The sequence below is a fragment of the Aspergillus oryzae genome, chromosome 3 (assembly GCF_000184455.2).
Source record: "Aspergillus oryzae RIB40 DNA, chromosome 3".
Taxonomy (NCBI): Eukaryota; Fungi; Ascomycota; class Eurotiomycetes; order Eurotiales; family Aspergillaceae; genus Aspergillus; species Aspergillus oryzae.
Window position 1 is genome coordinate 2927388 of NC_036437.1, and position 19512 is coordinate 2946899.

At 47.5% G+C, this 19512-nt stretch overlaps 4 protein-coding genes across 4 annotated transcripts; 3 read left to right on the forward strand and 1 right to left on the reverse strand.

Moving 5' to 3' along the window:
- Nucleotides 1-6521: 6521 nt before the first annotated feature.
- Nucleotides 6522-12093, forward strand: AO090026000806 (kinesin-3 motor protein uncA; the record flags this gene model as incomplete). The annotated part of the gene is made up of 4 exons (XM_023235900.1): nt 6522-6585; nt 6668-8430; nt 8854-11517; nt 12025-12093. 4 exons carry the CDS (start codon nt 6522-6524, stop codon nt 12091-12093), a joined length of 4560 nt encoding a protein of 1519 aa, XP_023091181.1.
- Nucleotides 12094-12370: 277 nt separating this feature from the next.
- Nucleotides 12371-13753, forward strand: AO090026000805 (DUF821 domain protein; the record flags this gene model as incomplete). Its single annotated transcript, XM_023235901.1, has 1 exon — nt 12371-13753. One exon carries the CDS (start codon nt 12371-12373, stop codon nt 13751-13753), a length of 1383 nt encoding a protein of 460 aa, XP_023091180.1.
- Nucleotides 13754-16100: 2347 nt separating this feature from the next.
- AO090026000804 (glycoside hydrolase family 43 protein) lies at nt 16101-17145 on the forward strand (the record flags this gene model as incomplete). The annotated part of the gene is made up of 2 exons (XM_001822155.3): nt 16101-16409; nt 16477-17145. 2 exons carry the CDS (start codon nt 16101-16103, stop codon nt 17143-17145), a joined length of 978 nt encoding a protein of 325 aa, XP_001822207.1.
- A 441-nt stretch (nt 17146-17586) lies between these two features.
- On the reverse strand, nt 17587-19299 carry AO090026000803 (BCS1 and AAA domain-containing protein; the record flags this gene model as incomplete). Its single annotated transcript, XM_001822154.3, has 1 exon — nt 17587-19299. One exon carries the CDS (start codon nt 19297-19299, stop codon nt 17587-17589), a length of 1713 nt encoding a protein of 570 aa, XP_001822206.1.
- Between the last annotated feature and the right edge of the window lie 213 nt (nt 19300-19512).

Consider the following 19512-nt stretch of genomic DNA (forward strand, 5'->3'; position numbering starts at 1 on the left):
AATGAGAATGATCGGGAGTGATCAATCACGAGGAGAAAAGAGATGGGGGGTGGGCAAGAAAACAACGATTGGGTTGGACGAAAGGATCAGTGATCAGAAGCCAACCCCAGCGTGAACGAGTAGGAAAAAAAGAAAATGGCAGATGGCCAATGGGTTTTGTGCGGCCAGTTAAGTTGATGACTGGAGGGCACGCAGGGACTGGAGATGACTGGATGACCAACGAGAAGAAGCAGAGAGAGAAAGCCGCAGCGACGAGAAGGGGCGAGCGATGGGGCATTTGTACCGGACGCGTTCACTGACGAGCTGACTGGCTCGGCGGCTCGTTTAGCGGTCGAGGCGGCGAGGCAATCAGACCAACCGACTGATTCATAGGTGGCCCCGTACGGTTCCGTATTGTCACCGTGCTTGGCCCCACTTTTCTTTGATCTGGTTTATGTAAGATAGTAGAAAGTTATAGTTAGAATCCATGATTGTGCATGTAAATATTGATATTCTAATATTTCATAAAACATTCACTGAATGCCACCACAGTATCTTTTTTACTAAAGATTGGTCTTTCCGCTAAGATACATGCAGCAATAAAACTGAATCAAGGTAACTTTTGTTTTTATCCTAGTTTTCTTTTTTTATTTTGTTAACCCTCTCTCTTTTATGACTTTCTTGTATGCCGGTGTAAATCCGGCCATCCCGAAGTTCTGTGACGCACATCATGTGCAACCCAGAGCCGGCGAATCGCCCTCGGGATTTAACCCTGTCAGTGACAAGCCTACCAGCCACCCTCATTGGTTTCCAAGGAACGTCGGTCCGTTTTTACGAATTATGCATTAGCACGCTGACAGAAGGATTACTAGTTCTACTAGTACTTAGTCTTAGGTGGCTTCAAATAACAAGTCACAAAAGGGAAAAATTATTTTGGTAGCGGTTGGAGGAGTTACTAGGATTTCATAGCAAGAACTCCTACACACGCAACAACATCTGTTATAGACGATGCCTTATTCCCACCTGCAAGCGTTAATTTCGAACCATGCTCGATATTCATATAGACTCACCCTCAGTCACAGTGGTCTCCTACATTTTCATTACAGGACGTCGGCGGATCTCGTGAGAACCTGGAGCTTCGGCTACATTTCTGGATTAGGAAAGACACTCGGGCAATAGGACTTGGACAGTAGCCCGCGTATCAGCAATGCAGATACTATCACTTGTCACTGAGCAGTAACATCATGTTAGAATGCATGGTCATAGAATAACTATACAATGATGGGTATAGAGGCAGACTCAAAGTCATCCGGGACCTCCATGAAGAGATGCGGTTCTGGATATCCATCGATTCTTACCCAACCCCAATAAGAGATAGACCATGAAAGACTCAGGATAAGGTGTTTTGATTGGTTTCTACTCCGTAGCCTGCCCTGCATTGACCCCTGTAGATGGTAATCTGAGGATACGCGGGAGACAAAAGCTCATCCGAACAGATGGTATAGGAAGCGCCTCAAAAATACTATCTTATAATGAAAATAAATAATTCTAGAAATTATTGAATTAAACAAATAAATAGAGGATACCTGGGAACAGGATCCTTTAATATATTCGTCTTGGACTTTTGTTCACCTAGGCTAATATTTTCAAATTTTACAGTAATTTTGAAATGGTCGCCCTTTCCCTTTGATTTGATCGGGCCTAGTTATCCTTTCATGCGGGATGCCAATATCGTGTTGATACAATGGACGGATCAAATTTACTTGAAATGATTGCTATGACCTGGTTACGCTAGAGCTTTACAGAGTACCTACTGTGTGGAATGTATCTGGGGCTTCGCACATCTACCAGGAATATCTACTGTAGGTAAAGCAGCTTGAGTGCGGATCTGTCCCACACCACGTGTGGGAACTTAACCACTCGACGAAGTATGCACGGGATTCGATGTCAGGTTCGGGGCAATTTGTCTGGTGGAGAAAAGTATTTGTATTATCTATATTGAAATACGGAAAAAGTCTCGAGCACGCTTCTCCTCCAAGAGTTCCTTCTATCATGACAAGTCTGTACATATACATGATTAATGCGGCCTTATACATTACAGTACATATCTTACTAGAATAGTATACAATGTATCCATGCCACCTCTTATGAGCTGGGGGTTTGTGTGTGGGTGTGGTTCTGGTAGCCTGTATAAATACACTTCATACAATACGTGGTATGTATGTATGTACATACTATACGGATATGTTCATGATAAAGCTCTGGCCATCTGACGTCAAACGTACTCAAATTTCGGAGCACACCGCTTTTCAACAGCTCAAAGTTGCGGGGCACAAAAAGTCTGTAATTTCACTGTATTTATGGGAGTGCTTTGATTTTCTTCGAAAATAACTGTAATTGGATCGGTAATGACTCAGCCTGAAAAAAGTCCTTCGTTAATCATGGAAGCAGAGAGTACTCGCAGTCTCAGGGCCGATTGAGTCTGGCCTAAGCTTCAGAGCACGGTAGGTCGTTTCTCCACGTTGACATCAGTCTTCAAATTTTTGGCCTAAATATAACCTTAGGCCAACCGTGCATCACATCCTCATGTCGATCCCTGCTAGTATTGGTCATTTTTGTTTGGGCTCATTTACCGCTCGTTCATCTCTATCTCCTCCCCTTCTATTCGGCAGAAATTAGCACATTTTTTCAATCTAGAAATATATCGCTCGCGAGTTCAACTTCCTAGTCATTGCATCTTCTTCCTTGTCCTGGTATTCGACAAAGAGGCATCCGTTACTCGTGACTTTTACCAGATCTGCCAATCTGTATTGATGTCAATGTGCAACACGATTCATGCTTGCAAGGCAAAATTGTATATACTGTATTTGTTTAAAAGGGTTTTTCGGAGGTTGTACAGCCAATCAAGAATTGCCCCGCCAAGGGTATAACACAGGATCCTGGTCAACAATCCCGGCAGATATCGAGAAACGTACCAAGCTTCTAACGGGTCATATCCGTGTGATATATTCCGAAGTCTGAATCCCTTTGACCCGGCGACGAGTGCCTGTCACCTTCCGTATGTTTGTCCATTCGGTGCAGTTCATGTGGCCTGCTAGATAGGAAATTCCAAAGCCCGCATGGAGGTCATATTGAAGCATGTCAAGAAAGCAGAAAAGGCATGTATTCCCGAACTAAAGAAGTTTCGTCTGCAGGAAAAATCCAGGATTATACCCTTGTTTCATAGAGGATTTACGAGTAATCGTTCTTGTCTGGACGAGCGGTATAAATTCCTGAGTATTTTCTGGCAATGACAAGCGCGAGCTTAACTCGAGCTTACACCTCAGATATGTTCCATGCTACAGTCTCTCAGGTATTACAGAGAAACCCGGGTGCTAGCATCCTAATACTAGATTCAATCAGTTGCAGAAGAGACATAAACAAGGTAAGAAGCAGATGCATAAGCCTCGCAGCCTGGACTGTTGGAAGCCATTGCCAAATGCGGGGATTCAACATGGCAGTCATGCCATGATCTTACATTCTGCGCTGTAGTTTTTCAGGTACAAGGGAATACTGTAGGTATTGTTTGACGTGGCTCGATTTGTTTCACAGGTTACTATTATTACAGGTGATATTAACTGTGCACAAACTTGACTTGCGCTCACTTGTACATCGGATGCTACTAGTCAACAGAAAGATGCTACTGTGATGCCATTACGCCATTTGGGCTGGGGGGGCAATGCAACACCTCCTGACTATCGCAAGGGGCTGGTGGAATGAGCAGGCAGATCTTGTCCCGAGCGCGGGCCCAATAAGAAGTCATGTAGGCCTTTTCACACATTTACACGATGGTACCCAGTGTGATGCTGACGTTAGAACCGATCTATTGGCTATAAAAGTTGAGGTTGAGCACTTCTTGCCGCTCCATGCCATCTTCACGGCCATTCTTTAATCTTGCACTTGTCACTATCACAATTCAAGGGTCTGCTGGCGAATTCAGACCGACTTTAAGCCATAATTCTCCGGCAGGGGGCCATCCACGGCACTTTTAGAGCTCAGGATTTATTTAATTTCTTCTCGGTGGAGGTATTATCATCGGCAAATGCCTATAGTCTGCATCTTAGAGAAAAGGTGCCCTTCTAGTGAGGTAGAAGAGACAGGGCATAGATTTGATCTAAGATTAGAAACTAACTTCCTCCTTGACTCTTTTCACTTACTTCTTGCATCGTTCCATGCGAAATGTACATGTAGGGAGGGTACAGCTGTTTTGTTGTACATTCGGTGTATGACAAAACAATGGTGAGGTAGCAGTAAAGTAAAAGGCTTGATGAGCCGATGTATACACCATCAGGGTGACCATCCTTCGTGGGATAAAGAACACATACCTATTCCACTAAGCAGGTCTTACCTCATTTTACTTTTATTTATTTTAAATTTTTCTTTCCGCACACGATTCCACTTTTCTACTACTTGTAGCACAGCAGATTGGGCATCCAGGCACCAATGCCATTACATACTGTGTGAATACTAGTATCCTTACCTAGAAACAATTTAAGAACTATTGGGCCGACTGTGGTCTTTAGTATCAGGCTGCCATCAATCGTTGTTCACCGCTTGATACATGTTTCATTCTTATAGGTCCACAAGATAATGGTCCACAGCAGAGGAGCCAGTTGTACATGCAGTAGATTTAAGAACTAAATTAGTTACGTGTACGGACACATAGACTTTCCCGTCAGAGGTTCTGGTAGATATATGTATTGCTACAGATAAACAAGCTCGAGATATGTATGAGAACTAAGCATGTACTTTCAGATTCATCTAACACCTCACAATTTGTGTCCTCTACAACACATGGGAAAGCGGCTATACTAGTGCTCTGGTATGAAGTGGAAAACATATAACAATAATTACCCATAATGATTTTCTATCACTTGGATACATCAGCCCAAAAACTGTAGTTTGGGTCTATGCCCAAGCAACATCTCGCATGGTAATCGAGTGGTGTGTGTGTATATCACAGGAAACCAAAACTAATAATCTAAACTACTAATATATTGAAAAGTTAATAGTCAATTTATTTGATCCCATGTGATTATTCTTAGGCAGCGAAATATGATAGATAATGCGTTTTTCAGCGCGATGGAAAGCAATTGCGTAGACCAAATGCGGGGTGTTCTGTATCTCTTGATGCCTTAGATGCCTCAGACCCTAATTGCGACCAGTATGAGGACTTAAACTTGTGTTTTTCCTCTCATTCTATCCCTCAAATCTTCTACATACTCTTCCTATTAAAGATTCGAGCCTAAGGTGAAGGTTAGAGAGAAGGAGGGGGATAGAACCACTCGCTTAGTTTTCCTGAATCTCGGATGATTGCTCTCTGGAAAATCAATATGTAGTAGCCGGATTAAACTATGTGCATTTCTGGTGAAGATGTTGGCTGTATATTAACACGATCACTCTAGGCGTACGTCCGATCGTTGCTCCCTATTCATTTCGAGCACGCTGGCTTGCTCTTATGGTATGGGATATTTGTCTTTGTATAAGGCTTAACCGTGTTCTAGTATAATTATACGTTATCATTCACTCATGGATCGGTGAATATATAGTAGAAGCTACGAAGTCTATTTTCTATACAAGTAAGCAAGAGCATTTCACATGGGCCTGTGGATGAAGTAGTTATGTTAGAGAATCAATACAACAGAAAGGAAAATAGGAAAAGAATACAAAGCGATAATTGTGTCTCTATTCGCAAATTTATAAATAGAACAGAAAGGTCGGGGACTGGAGGAAGCTGAAGTATGGAGAAAAGATGGAGAAACAATGGGTGTTTCATGGATATATAGTATGCTGGAGGATGAATCGGGAACTAATGAGGATTGAAGCTATAATGTACCTGCATACCAGTGCACGTCATATACAGGAATCATCGATTTGCTTGGGATATCTGTTCCGATTTAAATAGCACAATAAGAACGGAGTACATTTCAAAGATCACTTTTAGTTCCTAGGAATGATGGATGATTGGAAGCGGATCCCATGGGGCGCTTATCTAATCCACCCGCCCTTTCGTCTTCCTGCGGCTTTTCCGTGCCTGCGAAGGGGGAGCGAGTCGGCTAGACCTTCAATCGACCTATCCTTGTCGTACAATCTTTGCATAATTTTCTTGACCTTCCTCCCAGAGATCCTCTATCGACGTCAGTCGCACGCTTGGTTACCCTCAAACGTACGAGGCTCAGTGTTATCGCAATATTTGCCCCTGAGACGCGCCGGAGCTTCCCAGAGACACATGTATTGTACATGACGTCTTTGTTGACACCAACATCAAGTTTCTATGTCCACGAAGTGAAACCGGGAAAGGCACACAACACATCCAGGGTAGTGTAGCGAACGTGGGAATATCCAGGCTGCGATCTTCTATCGGGCGGCGCTCCTCGAGGCGTTCGCGACTCGTGTTTGATTGCTTTCGCTTGCGCTACCTTTCTTCTTTTTTCTCCTCCAAGGAACAACGCTCTAGCAGGAGGTAGAATAACTGTCCCCGAGTGCATGGGGGATTGGTCATAATGGCTCCAGGAGGTGGTGGAAATATCAAGGTGGTGGTGAGAGTACGGCCGTTTAATAGCAGAGGTGAGTCAACATTGCGATACATGCAGAGTCCGTGCTTCGCATACTTGAAGGTCAACTCACTGAGATATCTCGCTGGAATTAGAAAATGATAGAGGGGCACAATGTATCGTTCAGATGAAAGAAAACCAGACCGTACTCATCCCGCCGCCGGGTGCCGTTGATAAACTACGAAAAGCTGGTGGTGGGAAGGGTGCTGTAGAGGGACCAAAGACGTTCGCCTTCGACCGATCATACTGGTCTTTCGATAAAAATGCGCCAAATTATGCGGGCCAGGACAATCTCTTCGATGACTTAGGCGTACCACTTCTAGATAATGCTTTTCAGGGTTACAATAATTGCATTTTCGCGTACGGTCAGACTGGTTCTGGAAAGTCCTATTCAATGATGGGATACGGCAAAGAATACGGTGTAATCCCTAGGATTTGCCAGTCCATGTTCGAGCGCATCACTGAGATTCAACAAGACAAAAACCTCGGGTGCACAGTGGAAGTTTCCTATTTGGAGATCTATAACGAAAGAGTTCGCGACCTCCTCAACCCGTCGAACAAAGGAAATCTCAAAGTGCGTGAGCATCCGTCGACTGGTCCCTATGTCGAAGACCTTGCCAAGCTGGCAGTGCGCTCTTTTGAAGAGATCGAGAACTTGATGGACGAAGGTAACAAGGCCAGAACTGTCGCCGCCACAAATATGAATGAAACGTCTAGTCGATCCCATGCCGTCTTCACGCTTACCCTTACACAAAAACGCCATGATGCGGAGACATCGATGGATACGGAGAAAGTGTCGAGGATTAGTTTAGTCGATCTCGCAGGATCAGAAAGAGCAACATCTACCGGAGCAACTGGTGCTCGGTTGAAGGAAGGTGCGGAGATCAATCGTTCACTTTCAACACTTGGACGTGTGATTGCTGCACTCGCAGACGTGGCTTCTGGCAAAAAGAAAAACGCCTCTATGGTTCCTTATCGTGATTCCGTCCTCACATGGCTTCTGAAGGACTCTTTAGGAGGCAACTCCATGACGGCTATGATTGCCGCAATTTCACCTGCAGATATCAACTTTGAAGAAACACTCAGTACCCTACGATATGCCGACTCCGCCAAGCGAATCAAGAACCACGCGGTTGTAAATGAAGATCCAAATGCGCGGATGATCAGAGAGTTGAAGGAAGAGCTGGCACAGCTTAGGGCCAAGCTTGGAGGTGGTGTAGCCCCGGGAGCAGCAGGCGGCGCGGTGGCAGCAGCCGGTGGAGTACCTCCTGAGGAGTATTATCCTCCAGATACCCCCTTGGAGAAGCAAGTTGTCTCTATCCAGAAACCTGATGGGTCTATCACCAAAGTCAGCAAAGCAGAGATCGTTGAGCAGCTTAATCAAAGCGAAAAGCTCTACAAAGACCTGAATCAAACTTGGGAAGAGAAGTTGGTAAAAACCGAACAGATTCACAAAGAGCGTGAGGCTGCTTTGGAAGAGCTAGGTATCAGTATCGAAAAGGGCTTTATTGGCTTAAGTACACCAAAGAAGATGCCTCACTTGGTCAATCTTAGCGATGATCCACTGCTTGCTGAGTGTCTCGTCTATAACATCAAACCAGGAACTACTATGGTTGGAAACATGGACCAAGGGAGTCATGTGGAGATCCGGTTAAACGGTTCTAAAATCCTCGCTAACCATTGTAAATTTGAAAATGTGGATAATGTCGTTACTATTGTACCGGGCGAAGGTGCAGCGGTTATGGTGAATGGTCTTCGCATTGACAAACCCAAACGATTGAAAAGTGGTTTTCGGGTGATCCTAGGTGACTTCCATATATTTCGTTTCAACCACCCTCAAGAAGCGCGTGCTGAGAGGGTAGAGCAGAGCTTGCTCCGTCACTCTGTCACCACAAGTCAGCTTGGCTCACCTGCCCCGAGTAAAACTCATGATCGAACATTGAGCAAGGGAGGCTCAGAAGTTGACGGCGATTCCAGTAGAGCTGATTCCCCCATGCCCTCACAGCGCGGACGTGAATCGGAATGGCTTCATGCTCGTCGAGAAGCCGTCAGTGCTGTGTTAGGTCCGGATCACATATCTCATATGCCGGATGATGAGTTGGACGCCCTTTTCGAGGATGTACAGAAAGTACGGGCAACACGCCGTGCGCTAGTGGAGCACGAAGAGGATTCCGATTCACTTAGTTCATTTCCAGTTCGGGATAAATACATGTCGAATGGCACCATCGACAACTTTTCTCTTGACACTGCCATAACGATGCCTGGAACCCCTCGTCCGCAGGACGAGGATGAGGGCCAAAACGGAGGCGACACGGCGTTACAGTCCGTACGTCAGGACATGCAACGTCAGCTAGACCAGCAAAAGGAAGAGTACCAAGAAAAGCTAAGGAATGCAGAATTGTCCTCTGGTCAAGGCGTCGAAAATATTCGCTCCGAAAAGGCTCGGATGGAGGAAGCTCTCCGCGCAGCGAAAGAGGAATTTGAAGAGCAACTGAGGAAACAGAAGGAAGTTTTTGAGTCTCACATAAAAGACATGGGCCAACCGCTTCCGAAAATATACGAAAATGGTTTTGCAAAGTTGGATACAAGGGAGCTCGAGATCGCAAGAAGTGTTTTCCTCCATTGGTCGCAGCAGAATTACGTTCGTATGGCAGAGAAGGTCTTGCAGCATGCTTCATTATTGAAAGAGGCCCAAGTAATGAGTCATATCATGGATAAGAATATTGTGTTCCAATTTGCGGTCATTGATCATGGGCATAACATGGCGTCATCCTATGATCTCGTGCTGAACGGGATCTCTGGAGACGAGGATATTGTGCTTGATGAGGCTAAAAAGCCTTGTATTGCTGTCCGTGTGATCGACTTTAAACAATGCGTCATCCATCTCTGGTCTATCGAGAAACTACAACGCCGCCTTCAAGCTATGCGCCAGCTGCACCAGTATATTGACCGCCCAGACTATATTCAACATTTCAAGCTCGAAAATCCTTTCTCTGAACCTTGTTCTCCGCAGTATTCTATGGTCGGCGACGCCGATATTCCGCTCACAGCAGTCTTTGAGACTCGTGTGCAAGACTTTTCGGTTGAAGCTACTTCACCTTACACCCAGAATGTCATAGGTATCATAAGATTGTCTCTTGAACCGTCTTCGGCTCAAGCGCCATCGTCAACTCTCAAATTCAATGTTGTCATGCGTGATATGGTAGGGTTCGCTGAATGGGAAGGAACTGACGTTCATGCGCAACTTTTCGTACCGGGCATCTCTGAGGAAGGAGGTGCAACAACGACCCAGATGATAAATGGTTTTGATGAATCCCCAATTCGGTTTGAAAGCGTTCACAGCATGAGTTTACCGCTTTCCAGCCCGCGTTCGGCGGCTTTGAAAGTTTGCGTTTACGCGCGTGTAACTCAGATGCATCTTGACAAACTTCTCAGTTGGGATGATATGCGAGACTCAGCAGAGCCACCCCCGCAGAAACGCAAGACCCCTCGTATTCCGGAGTCAGAGTTTTACTCAGAGGAGAGACATGACGTATTTGCGAGAACTCAATTGCTTGAATTGGCTGAAACAGGCGATTACCTCCCTGTGGAAGTAGTACAAAGTAATAATCTTGATGCAGGCACATACCAGCTCCATCAAGGCCTCCAACGTCGGATCATGATTAACCTTACCTATAGTTCAACCGAGAGCCTACCCTGGGATGACCTCATCAATATTCGTGTGGGCTCTGTCCGGTTGCTTGATCCGTGGGGCAAGATCCCTGACCAGGATCTTCAAACTCCTGACGTTCCGTTGAAATTCGTGCAGGAGCCAGTGCGGAAGGACAATGCGGATGGAACATCCAATGTTACTATCATTGGCCAATGGGACTCCAGCTTGCATGGCTCTCTTCTCCTAGACCGGGTCACTGCGGATAAGTATCGTGTACAGGTGACTGTTAGGTGGGAGCTCATCTCGTCACGGCTACAAGACAGTGTTCCCTTCGAGGTGGATCTAACCCTTCAGATCCAGGGACGCACATATGTGCGTCCCCAGTCCATGTTCAAACAATTCTTCAACTCGACTCGGATTGTACATTCAACGGTCCGCATGTTTTCATTGGCTGTTCGACCCGTCTCCGCAAAGCGAGCGGCTGATCTGTGGCGCATGAACACACAGAATGATTATGTGAAGGGAGAAGAACTCTTGACGACTTGGTCTCCACGGAAGGTCTCGCTTGTGCGTGACTACGTGGCGGCTCGCAAACGAAGGCGACGGATTGCCGAGCTGAACGCCGCAAAAGGGGCCCTCAGTGCCCACTGTCTCGCACCGTCAACTCCACGGAGCGGGAGGTCGACTCCTCTTCGGAAACTGGAGCTTACCGATCGCAAAACCAAACTTCTCCAAAAGTACGTTGAACTTTGGGCCACAAAAACTGATCCCATCGAGACTATCCTTGTCCGGAGCAACACGGAGCCCCCTCCAGGAGGTGCAGCTTTCGCCTCTCGCGCCAAGCAAACACCTTCGGGTGACGATTCAAGCTCTGTCTCGGAAGAGGTGCCGCTCAAGCCACGATTCGTTGCGACTATCCAGACCCTTCCTAAGAACACATCTTCCTTGAAGTCTGGATATCTGTTGACGCCGGACGACACCAACAGTCATTGGGTGCGGCGTTTTGTTGAACTTCGTCGCCCATATCTTCATATCTATTCCGCCGAAGGGGATGAGATAAATGCTATTAACCTGCGCAATTCGCGGGTCGACCATGCACCTGATTTTGCGCGGTTGCTTGATGGTCCAGGTGAGAGAGCTGACCAAGGCACGTCACCTAAGGGCCGTCCCAACGTATTCGCGATATATGGGTCCCAGAACACTTTCCTCTTCGCTGCCCGGACGGAGGCCCAAAAGGTCGAATGGATTTTGAAGATTGATGAAAGTTACTTCAGCAACAATGCACCCAAGGCGGTGGGTAACCGCTCTAGATGATAAACGTCGCATTTGTATTCATATGATGTCTTGACACGTTGGACGATCTCTGCGGCATGCGCTGGACGTGCCCCTTTGCCTTTCTAATAGAAGCCGGGCAATTGCGCTCTTATTAACGGATTCGCGCCCTGCCCATCCACGACAGTATATTCCCTCTTATACGCTCGGTTTCTTGTAACCCGTCGAGGGCTAAGAGACGGGCCTGAAGTCTATCGTTTGTTAAGCTTACCCCTTGTCTTCGTGATACATTTTCTTGATTGATTTTGAGATACCCCTGATACATCTGAAACTTGCAATCTCCCTGTACATATTCGAGAGTATTTTTCAAGCATAGAGATGAGGCCTAAGGTGTCCGCAGGCGGCAGCGGCCTTTTGTTTATATAGTCAACAGTTTTCTGAGTAGAAGTGAGTCTACATACGGATTCCAGCGTAATGACAATGTCTTGTTTAGCTGCTGTTTGCTAACATTAGATAAGCATCCATCAGAGCCCAGACTTGGAGTCTATAGAAGACCTGTCATCATTGGCCAACCCGCCTGTTGCCATGGGAACATAACTTCTGTCGTCACATCAGCCGTCAGCAAGCGTGGGGGGAGCAGACATACTATTATGCTCTGGCACGCATACTTCCACCATGGGTCATGACTTAATGAGATTATGAATGAGACATGACGATTATTTTCCGATATTGCATGACCAACATACCTTAGAATTACTTATATATCGTCAACAGCCTACCAACCATTGAACAACAAGAGACTGAGGCAGTTATAGAGAAGGGCGACGCCCCAGGGAATACATATATATAGTGACAAAAGATATATACACCACAAATGCGCTGGTCGCAAGGTCACTCAACTCGACTCCGCTTTTTGGGTACGGGCGCCGTGTGCTCATTGATCGCCGTTACATTCCTCTTCTTCAGTACCAAATACTCAGCTGAAGTCGCCAAATATGCGCTAAAAGCCCCTGTCAAGCAGTCTCCACTGGGCTCCCCGCCTGCATGTAGGAATGATTCTTCCTGGGAGTTTCAGGTTGAAAAGGATGGGAATGATCACGGGCTTTCCGAAGAACAGTGCCACGCTGCTTTTCCGAAATTGTTTGTTGAGCTCGATAAGTCTGCTTCATTCAGAGAAAACAATCCCATTCAATTTAAGGATGTGGATAGCTTGACGGTGGAAAATGGGATGGTGAGGGGTATTATTGATCATGGAGAGGTGGGTTTTTTCCCTACGAATCCGGGCTGCTGGAAGCCATATATTGACTTTTGCATTCTACGGCAGCTCTATATTGTTGATTTTGGTAACATGCCTGCCACCTTCACTCGGGGGAAGGCGACATTGAATTCATTGCACCGCGCATTAGCCTCGTTCCCAGATCGAGATCGTCTTCCGAATGTTGAATTTGTTTTAACCACGGAAGACTATAGCAGCGGCGAAGGGCCCATTTGGTCATACTCCAAACGTGAGGAGAATACCAACGTCTGGTTGATGCCGGATTTTGGGTACTGGTCATGGCCGGAAGTTGGGGTCGGTCCGTATAAGGATGCTCGACGCCGGATTGCTGCAATTGACGACGGAGAGGTAACGGTAGATGGCCAAGTTATCCCCGGCATGCAATTCCAAGACAAGAAGAAGCAGCTTGTTTGGCGAGGCAACGTTGCCACGAATCCCCAGGTGCGCGGCAAGCTGCTGAAGGCTGCCCAGGGGAGGAGCTGGGCCAGTATATTGGCTATTGACTGGGGTGATGAGAATGACATCCGATTCAACCTGTTACCTATAGAAGAGCACTGTAGGTATATGTTCCTGGCGCACACTGAAGGGCGCAGCTTCTCAGGACGCGGCAAGTATCTCCTCAATTGCCGTTCGGTAGTCATCTCGCACAAGCTGGTCTGGCGAGAGGCGCACCATGCTGCTCTCATCTCCTCTGGTCCCGAAGCGAATTACGTTGAAGTTGAGCGTGACTTTTCTGATCTTGATCACAAAATTGAGTTTCTCATCGACAACCCGGAGGCTGCGGAACGCATAGCAAACAATTCAGTTAAAACTTTCCGCGACCGGTATCTCACTCCAGCTGCGGAGTCTTGTTACTGGAGGCACTTGATTCGGCAGTATGCTTCGTCTTCCGAATTTGAACCTGTTTTGTACACTACGCGAGAGGATGGGAAAAAGGAGCCTCGTGGCATCCCTTTTGAAACATGGGTCCTTGGTTCTTAGGCCATCTAAACTGTCTATGTTGGTCGTCTCATGCTATAATATCCAGTATATATGCACCTTATTGCTTGATGGCGTTGGGGTATGCTGCACTTGTCGCTCTTTATATCCCCTTTCGTTCTAATGAAGGGGATTTTTCTTTTCTAATAATTCTTCTACGACATGTGGTATATGACGTGAATAGATCGGCATTGTATCATCAATTAAGTAGAACCATTGCTGGTACTATGGACTGCGGGACTAGCTTGTGCTCTCGTGAGTCGAACAAACAACCCAAACATCCCGGTTCTCCTTCGTTTCCCTCTTGATGTATGTATGTATATGCCGTACTCTGCAAGATAAATTGTCCCTTTGATGTGGTGACTGGGGTTAAATGATTATCAATACTCCGAAGCTAGTGTCTCGAGATCACGCGTCTAGTTAACCCCACTGACCTAGCGGATTTAACTCGAGATCACCGTGATATATGATTGACGTGACCGACCCCAGAAGGTTAACGCTCCTTCAAATTGCGGGGTTGGGCTTCTATGGTACATATTCAAAAAATCTCTCATAGTAAGCGAGGCTCGTCGCTCACCTGACTAAGACACGAGAGAATGAAGGCCCTCATGACTGATCTACAAAATATCAGATTGACTAGGGAATCAAATGTCACCGCACATAAATCCGGGGATATATGGTTTCCTACGGTATTTGGGCATCCTCGGTCCGAAAGTCTGGCATGGCAGGCTTTTGAGTTCAAGGAGCGTTCGGTAGTAAGTAGTGTGATTGGATGCTACAACAGGAAAGTCCGTGGTCCCCTGCAAGGGTGCAGGCGGACAGGATTTAATTTTCCCTTGGGAAGTGTGGAGAAGGGCACGCCCCTTATGCAAGAGACTGGTATTGATTCTATCAGCCCCATGACTTCATAGGAGTGCACTCACTTATTGTACGAGCAGCACCAACAAATGGCCCAGGGGCCCCTCCGATCTTCGGTCCGTGATGCCATGACCGAGCACGATTGGTTTATGCTTATTTCTTTATGGACGACCACGCACACGGAATCACATGAATGCCAGAACAACCGTGGTAGCTAACAAGAATATCGATTGTCCTCCTTAAGGAGAATGGATGGGGCGCTTCATGGGCCGCAACCATGAGCAGACCCATTCCAACAGCACTGGGTTGTCGCTCGCCAGGATTCACCGTTTCCGAAGGCGATGCACTAAATGATTTGAAAACTTAGATTTGACCTGTATGACTTGGGCCACGCAGCAAATGGGAAGCCGCAAAACAGAGAGGTGAGCCTGCAGTGAGGGGCATTTTACATGTCTTTCCTGGACCTCTTATCACTTGTTTGCCCTGTTCTTTATAGTCCGGGGCATCATGCTTTAATGATTATGAGCGGTCAGGGTCCAATTAGGGTCTCCCTTGCGTGTCTTCATACATTAATTTCAGATCCACACTGTTGTTCCCGGGCACCATCTTCTTGGCATTGGTCAAGAATCGGCAATTTCACCAACATTCAAAAGAGCTAAGAACCTTTTCGTTATTTATATCTTGTTCTGTGGAGTCAGCAGAAAAAGAATTACAGGAGGGTTATTGGATCCAATACTGTCCGCGGTACGGCAAGCGATGAATGACTCGCTGAGTGAATGCAGTACCGCTTTCGGAATCATGCGAACTTTACACAATGCCTTTTTTTGCTTTCGATCTACTATTGCCGTCGCTGATTGGTTTACTCTTTTAGTTGATCGGTGAGATTGGCTCATTCAAGGCCTTGTAGTCTAATTTAAAATTTCCCGCGGTGGCATTGAGGGACCGCGTGCAGTCTGTCCCGAACTGGGGCAATGGGCAGCTTCGCGACACTTTCAGGTAGACAGGAATATCGCATTCAGGCTCAGCCACTCCGCTGCCAATGTCTTTGTTGTCCGTGAGCTCGATGCCGCTCACTTGGCCCACTAACGATTAACCTGTGTCAAATGGGATTCTACGATAGTTGGCCCCCTCCCCCCACCACACCTGCCTTAGTCCCAACATTTGGCGATGCATCCAGTACCTGGGCGCAGTGGGCAAAATCGCTATTTTTAAGGCCGGCGTCAAATGACTATTGAAGTCACCAGGGATGAAAAGGATCATGTTACTAAATGCAGCCGTGGAATTGGCGCTTGATGGTTGCCACCATAGCCTAAAGCAATCAAATATAAAGCATTGAGGCAGCCTGGTGAGATGGCATTCCTGCACAAGATTCTTCCCCTCGCTGTCACTTACAGCTGCGTGTTTCCCAGCCCCTTAGCAAACTGTTGACGTTACCTTCTTCGACGATCTCTACCTTCGTTCCCCGAAGACGTCAAGTCAGCCGTAACGTGCTATGTGGTCGTCCCAGCTTCTCCCTTGGGCTACAGGCCTTGGTTTGATATCGACTGTGCTGGCTTCACCTTTCCGTGTGCAGGAAGTAGGTGCCGTTTTGGCTATCGATTCTGACTTCCCGGACCCAAGCTTTGTGCAAGCAGCGGACGGCACTTGGTATGCCTTTGGCACCAATGGAAACGGCAAGCGTGTCCAGGTAGCTTCTTCTGTGGACTTCAAGTCATGGACTCTTCTTGACAAGGAGGCTTTACCTACACTTGCCAGTTGGGAGACTGAGATAGATCACTGGGCACCCGATGTGATAAGACGGGTAATTCTCTCTCGTTATCTTTTTGCCTTTCTGTTGGAATCATCCCTTGTGCTGATTAGTTTCCTAGAACGATGGCCGATACGTCATGTACTACTCGGGTGAAGCCAAGGAGATGGTGAGGCACCATTGCGTTGGTGTCGCCGTCTCTGAAGGCACAGATCCTACTGGACCCTATGTACCTAACGAGACACCTCTGTCTTGCCGTCTGGACCAAGGTGGCTCAATTGATCCGGCGGGCTTCCTGGACAAGGATGGCAGCCGCTATGTGGTATTCAAAGTTGATGGGAACAGCATTGGAAATGGTGGCGACTGCAACAATGACATCCCTCCTCTTAAATCGACTCCTATTCTTATGCAGAAAGTTGCGGATGATGGCTTCACTCCGGTTGGTGATGCTATCCAGATTCTTGACCGTGATGACAGTGATGGGCCGCTAGTCGAGGCCCCCAACCTGATTCTACACGGGGATACATACTTTCTCTTCTACTCCACGCATTGCTACACCGACCCCAAGTACGACGTTCGTTATGCGACCTCAAAGTCTATCACCGGGCCCTATGTCAAGAATGGTGAGAAATTACTCAAATCTGGTGATTATGGTCTTACTTCTCCTGGGGGTGGTACTGTCTGTGGTTGCGGAGATCGGATGTTGTTCCATGGCTTCTGTCGAAACAACACACGGTGTACATATGCTGCCGATATCTCCATATCAGACCAGCAGGTGACTCTCCTATGACCGAAGTAAGATACCCCCTTTTGCGTTGTATCTATTTTGGAGGAGTTATTGGATTTTGGTTTCACTACATATCACTGCACATGACCGGCCCATTATTCCTACATTATGTAATTAGCACTTGACTCAGCCCATATACATAAATATTCTTCGCTCTCCTCAGAGTTCTCTTCACTGTCCATATTAGTGGTTGTTGCAGCTCCACGGTGTTACACCTGGGCATCAAGATACTTGTCCAGCTGTTCTCCCTGATGGTCACCAACTCTGGTCCTGCTTTGGTTACATGCTTTGGTATATCTGTAGTACGACGGTTACATCTGACGGGGTCTAGAACAAAGTTCGGGCTTGTCATTTCAACTATAAGCACAAATGAGTCGAACAGGTAGGACCGTTGGGTATCTATATGCAGTGTACAAGATCATTCATTCATCCACACAGTTGCCACTAGTCTGCCTTCACAGTTGCCTCTGTTTGCCCCTCCCGTTTCGATCGAATGCTTCGCACCCATTCCTCAACCCCTTCGATCGCGGCTTCGGGATCCCTCTTGTAGTTCAGAAGATACCCCTGGATCTCAGCAGCAGTGCATTGCCCACCTGGCACTAGCGCAAGGAACTGATCTGCCAAGTTCTGGATTTGCTCCCGCGAGAACTGATGCCATGGGACCTCCGACGTCACCTGATCCTTCTTCCCCCGGGGTCTCTTCGTCCTTGACGAGCGTACATCACCCTCGAGCGTGGAATAAATGGCCGAGAAAAGCTCCTTGATATCACCAGGCTCGGCGTACCCAAACTGAATCGACATGTCGACCCGACCAGGCCGCAGCAGAGCCGGGTCGAGCTTCTCGGGGTGGTTCGTCGTCATGACCAGGATACGACCTTCGCTGGCGGCTACACCATCGATCACATTCAGCAGACCGGAGAGCGAGATGCCCTGCTTCGAGGAATCGGCATCAGCGTCCTCGGGGGAATCACCTTCCTTACCCTCAGCTGGCTTCGCCGTCGAGTCCTCACCGCCGTCGCTGACTCGTTTCTGCGTGATACCGGCGCAATCAACGTCCTCAAGCAAGACGATGCACCGACGGGGAAGCTCCTGGAACAAAGACATGAGATCATCTTCATTGAAGGACTTCGAGCTCAGATTGAGAAGATACAAAGGAAGCCCCATCAGACCAGCCACCGCAAAGCACAAGCTCGTTTTTCCCGTGCCAGGTGGTCCATGAAGGAGATAACCCCGTCTATAGGGGATACCACGATTCGAATACCACCTCCTCGTGCGGGGATGAAGATATTCCTTAATATCATCAAGAAAGGCATCCTTCTGCGCCTGGTCCAAGATAACCGTCGACAGAGGGCGCGGGGAGCGCGCCATACAGCGGGACCAATCGACATAATCACCGGGACTCCTCTGCGCACGATAAATAATGGTGCTGTTCCCGTCACGCGCGACATACACCCGCTGCGCCTCAGCCAGTAACTCCTTCAGGATGGCAGGGTCCCGTCCAAAACACGACAGATACAACTTCTCGGTCTCGAAGCGCGCGCCCCACCGAGATGAGGAAGAAGACTTCTTGTCACCCTTCGCCCGGACAAAGGCCAGTAACTGACCGCGGAAGAAGAAATAGTGCGTCCCCTCCGCGGGGGTGAACCTCAGACGCTTGAACTTATCGCGATTGCGCGTCCTCGCCCAGTACTCGTCGAAATTGTTGATCACGTTGCCGTCCTCGTCGTACTCATCTTCCTCGCCCCATTCGTCCTCGTCCTCGGAGTCGTAATAGTACGATTGAGTGGAAATCCGTGTTGCGGCGACAAACCGCGTACTCCGGTTTGCGAAGGGCTGCTGCGCCATCCAGTACAGGAGGTAGTTGGAGATCTCGTCGTCGAGACGGATTTCAGCTGTTGCGATACAGTGGGTTTCTAGGACACCCTTGAGCTTAGAAAAGGAGTATTTGAGCACTGCGGCGATGGCGATGTAGGTGAGTATATAGGGGAGGTAGAGAGAGAGGTCTATCTGGAGGTAAGAGATGAGGAATCTCGAGATGAAGGAGTAGCCTGGGATGAAGGCTTCGAGGAGGGCGGTGTCGGAGGGAGATAGAAGAGGGGGAGTGGTTGAATTCATATTGGTTTTATTGATGAGGTTTGAAAGTGTCGCGGACTCCATGATGGCTTTATATGGTCCCAATCAGGGTCTCTGAAGACGAAAAGGTAGTATGTTGTTTTGGCATGTAATGTATATACTAAGAACCCTTCTGTTCCGGCAGGATCTCCGGGTGCGATAACAAAAGACAGTAAAGAAACAAAATCAGGAGCAATAAATCCGAAAGAACAGACGACTCGAGTATTCGAGTCAATTGACTTCCTATTTCCCTGAAAG